This window comes from Lepidochelys kempii, chromosome 1, assembly GCF_965140285.1.
Source record: "Lepidochelys kempii isolate rLepKem1 chromosome 1, rLepKem1.hap1, whole genome shotgun sequence".
In the NCBI taxonomy this organism is placed as follows: Eukaryota; Metazoa; Chordata; order Testudines; family Cheloniidae; genus Lepidochelys; species Lepidochelys kempii.
The window spans coordinates 48225573-48230346 of NC_136380.1; the positions used below are offsets into that span (position 1 = coordinate 48225573).

Sequence of the window (4774 nt, forward strand, 5' to 3'; positions counted from 1 at the left end):
TTTGTTTATTTCTTAGTAGGCTTGTTGTAAACCATGCTCTTCTTACTATTTTTCAGATTCGGTAGATGCTTTTAACTGCAGTCTGACACCACAACCATCTTTAACAAATCCTCCTGTGAGAATATGTTGAACTCCACGAGTTCAAGAATCAGAAGGAAGACCAAAACTATTCATGAAATTGGTATACAAATCATAAGACTTTCAACTGAGAATGCAAATGCATATCAACGCATTGCAGGAGCGAGAAGTTTGAGAAGGGAGGAGTGAGGGAACTCTTCGTTGTTTGTGTCTTCTAGGATACCAGGAGGGGATTCTGCTCTATTCTTTACTCTTCCATCCCCCAGCATGATCCTCTTTCTTTTGAAAAGGGCATCTCCCTGGGAAGCAGAGTTGTCAGTGGGTATTGTGTGGCTCCTCCTTTCCTCTTTCCATAACACCAAGTCTGTTTGCTTACTACTGCAACACACACTGAACTCTTCTGTGATTGCTACTTCGCTTGCTTTGCCTAAACCCGGATGACGAGGTGATTAGCATGGTTCTCCTGAAGACTTGGCAATGTGAGAATAGGTCTCAAATTGTTGGTTAGGAAACTTATCACAGTGTTCCAATAAAGATCCAAGTTCGGCCCTGTCATCGCTGGCTGTGGAATCATATTTAAACACCTTTTTGCTGCAATTTCTGAACTTTCTTACAATGCTGGCCAAACTATGTTAAGCCAAACAATCTTCATTAAAAAATGTTTAAAACTGTTCTTTGATCCCTGTCCACACAAGTAAGCCTAGCAGGGTTACAAACTAGTTTTACTGCAATCTGTTTTGATCTATGTTTAAGTGTATTTTTAAACATGTTTCTGAGGCTGGTCAAGACTTGAGGACTGACCAGGCTGTTGTGAATCTAGAAGCTGGGTATAGTATCAAAGATTGTTTTCCCAGTCCTGGGAACCTGAGGTCCAACTGTTGATCTAGAAATTTGAGGGTGGGGGAATAGAATCTTGTGGTTAAGGCAGAGGACAGGGAATCAGAAGATCAAAATTCTGTTCCCACCTCAGCCACATGCTGCTTAAGCTCTCTGTGCTTCTATTTCCAAAAATATGTAAAATGGGAATAACATTTAATCTCTCTCTCAGGAGTGTTGAAGCTTCACTGATGTTTGTAAAACCCTTTCAGAGCCTCCCGTGGGAAGTGCTAAATGAGTCCAATGTTGCTATACTTGTACTTTTTTTTAAAGTGGTCTGGGTATGCTGCTATCTCACTTGGAGATGACTGAAATCTGACACTACAAGTTATGCCTTGAAGCAAGTACACTATCTTCTGGTACAGTAAACCAGTTAGTAAAAATCCTAAACTTGAATATTGTTACTTAAATCACAGTGTGTTTTGTTACTTAAAATGTTTTCCACTTATTGCTGTTCTTTTACAGGTAAAAAAATTTCAGTATAAAACCCATCAGTAGTAATAAATCTCTTTCCAAAGGAGGCTTTAAGACAAAACAAGGCTGTACATTCACTTTAGCTCTCATAGTTTGAGATTTATTTTTTTTATTATCTGTAATTTGTTAGTTTGATGTCTTCATTTATCTTGTGCGTTTTACTGGTAATATTTAAAGTGTCAGATGGGTCATGACTTTAAAAGCTTTTTAAAATCAGCCACTGTTAACAGTGGTTGAGCCATACATCATCTCCCCCGTTGAATGATTGATCATGGAAGAACTTCTTAAGAAACAGCTGCATACAGTACACATGGCTCCTGAGATTAAAATGACTGACATTCTTGATGACTTGGTGGAAGACTAAATTTCAGAGTATTTTGTAGACACTTCCAGATATTGGTGAGAATCCACATTGCCATAGACACTGGGAGCACCCTGGTAATTACGTTATGAATCAAAGAAAGACTTATGATAGCTGAGAACTTGTCTCTCTGCCACAAAATTCTTTCTTTCCAGGATACCTGTAAAGCAGGCCTTGGAAACTGTATTAATAGCAATCTTACATCTTGCAAAGTTTAGACTGAATAACAATATGAAAAATGGGATTCTGAATTTTAATAAGTGTTTTCAATTATGCAATTTGACATGGTGACAGCTGGCCCTGGTGACTAATTTTTTTCTATATGTATGGTGTCTGAATAAAACTGACTTTAGTAATAAACCTAATATACCATATCCTTTATAATCAACATTGTCATGAAGTTCTGTATTTTACTGCTGGCCTTCGTGTAATTTTATTAAGCTCATGCATACTGTACAGTAGTCTTTTTATTCTGTTTGAAGCTGTCTATTACTGTATATACTTGCTCAAATACCTTCATCTTGCTTGTTCAGAAAAATATTCTATGTGGAGTGGAATAATACTCACATTGTTAGAATACAGCATTAAATGTTGCTGGACTTCTCATATAAAGGGACTAGTCAACAAATTTTAAATATCTTTTAAACTAATTTTAGACATTTTCTACTATTGTATATGACACAAATATTTTGTACATTTTTTGTACTTCTGTTTAAAATGTTATTTCCAGTTCTAAAGATTTGTTTTTAATGTATGATTCTACCTTTGTAGGCATGTGCCAAAATTAGGGCTTTCAAGTGATTAAAAAAAATTAATCGCAGTTTAAATAAATGGTATTCTATTGTTCAATATTTTTGACGTTTTCTACATTTTCAAAGATTTTGAATTACAACACGCATACAGTGCTCACTCTATATTTTTTATTACAATAACTTGCACTGTAAAAAAACAAAATATTTTTCAATTCACCCAATACAAGCTGTTAGGATATAGATATTCAGGTCTGTTTGCAAAGGCCTATACTTTAAGAATTTAGGTGTATTTTTACCACTTAACTAGTTATGAAAGAAAGAAAGAATCACAGTTTGCCTGTTTGTAGGGCCTTTTCTCACTGTGACCATCTGAGGCCCTGTTCTTAAGCTAAGGCCTTTGGCTAAGCAGTGGGAGCAGCCATAAGCTGGGAAGTGAACGGTCACATCTTTACATTCCAAACTAGTCATATTGAAATAAGGCAATCTGGGGCTGTTAGGAAGGTGATCCGATCTATCACCTCCAGAAAAAGGGAAGAGCCTAGAACAGGGGCGGGCAAACCTTTTGGCCTGAGGGCCGCATCCGGTTTCTGAATTGTATGGAGGGTCGGTTAGGGGAGGCTGTGTCTCTCCAAACAGCCAGGCATGGCCCGGCCCCTGCCCTTGCCCCGGCCCCTGCCCTTGCCCCTACCCCTACCCCTTATCCTACCCCCCACTTCTCACCCCCTGGTGGCCCCCCAGGGACTCATAGATATTTAGGTCAGAAGGGACCATTATGATCATCTAGTCTGACTTGCACAACGCAGGCCACAGAATTTCACCCACCACTCCTGCAAAAAACCTCACACCTATATCTGTGCTACTGAAGTCCTCAAATCGTGGTTTAAAGATTTCAAGGAGCAGAGAATCCTCCAGAAAGTGACCCGTGCCCCATGCTACAGAGGAAGGCGAAAAACCTCCAGGGCCTCTTCCAATCTGCCCTGGAGGAAAATTCCTTCCTGACCCCAAATATGGCGATCAGCTAAACCCTGCGCATATGGGCAAGATTCATCAGCCAGATACTACAGAAAATTCTTTCCTGGGTAACTCAGATCCCACCCCATCTAATATCCCATCACAGGCCATTGGACCTATTAACTATGAATATTTAATTACCAAAACGATGTTATCTCATCATACCATCTCCTCCATAAACTTATCGACTCCTGCCCCATCCAATCCCCGCTGTTCCCTGATGGTCCCCTGGGGACTCATGCACCCCCCCCTCACTCTCAGTCTCCTGACCATGCCCGGACCCCCTGCCCCTGACTGCCCCCTGGGACCCCTGCCCCATCCAACCACCCCTTCTCCCTGACCAACCCTGGACCCCTCGCCCCCAGCTGCCCCCCACCACCCCATTCAACCCCTTCTCTCCTTCCTGACTGCCTCCCAGGCTCCCTGCCCCCATTCAACCCCCGCCCTCTGACCGCCCCGACCCCTATCCATGCCACTGACCACTCCCCAAACTCCCCTGCCCTCTATCCAACCCTGCTCCCTGCCCCCTTACCACGCTGCCTGGAGCACCAGTGGTGGGCAGCGCAGCTGCACCAGGACAGGCAGCCATACTGCGCACCACGGAGCACCGGGTCAGGCCGGGCTGTGCAGCCCCACCACGCAGAGCATTGCATCATGCAGTGGCATGGCTGCAGGGGAGCGGGGACAGACAGCCCCCCGGACCAGGAGCTCAGGGGCCGGGCAGGACAGTCCCACAGGCCAGATGTGGCCCGCGGGCTGTAGTTTGCCCACCTCTGGCCTAAAAGATGTAAAAGGAAATTTAGTTTGATAGTTTTCTGTTTGGTAAGAACTCACTTATTAATAGTTAATTAATTCACAGCTGGGAAACCCTTATGTCTTTATAGTTGTAAAATTTTCACTTCTGTATTTTGTCATTATAGTTCCCACTTTGTTATTGTTTATTTGCATAATTTCTGTCTGGTTTTGTGATTGTTTTTGTTTGCTGTATAATTAATTTTGCTGGGTGCAAACTAATTAAGGTGGTGGGATATAATTGGTTAGATAATCATGTTACAATATGTGCGGATTGGTTAGTTAAATTTCAGTAAAATAATTGGTTAATGTATAGCTAAGCAGAACTCAAGTTTTACTATATAGTCTTCAGTCAATCAGGAAGTAATGGGGGTGGGGAAATTGGAATCATGTTTTGCTAAGGGGAGGGGAACGGGAACGGGGACAGGGA

At 42.0% G+C, this 4774-nt stretch overlaps 1 protein-coding gene across 2 annotated transcripts in view; it reads left to right on the forward strand.

Annotated features, from left to right (window-relative positions):
• The window catches only part of MEDAG (mesenteric estrogen dependent adipogenesis), a 33149-nt gene extending 30565 nt beyond the window's left edge, over positions 1-2584 (forward strand). For both annotated transcript variants that reach the window (XM_073341165.2, XM_073341161.2), the window contains exon 5: positions 57-2584. In XM_073341165.2, coding sequence (XP_073197266.1) covers positions 57-75 — 19 coding nt within the window. In that variant the 3' untranslated portion in view covers positions 76-2584. The remainder of the gene's footprint in view (positions 1-56) is intronic.
• Positions 2585-4774: the final 2190 nt, after the last annotated feature.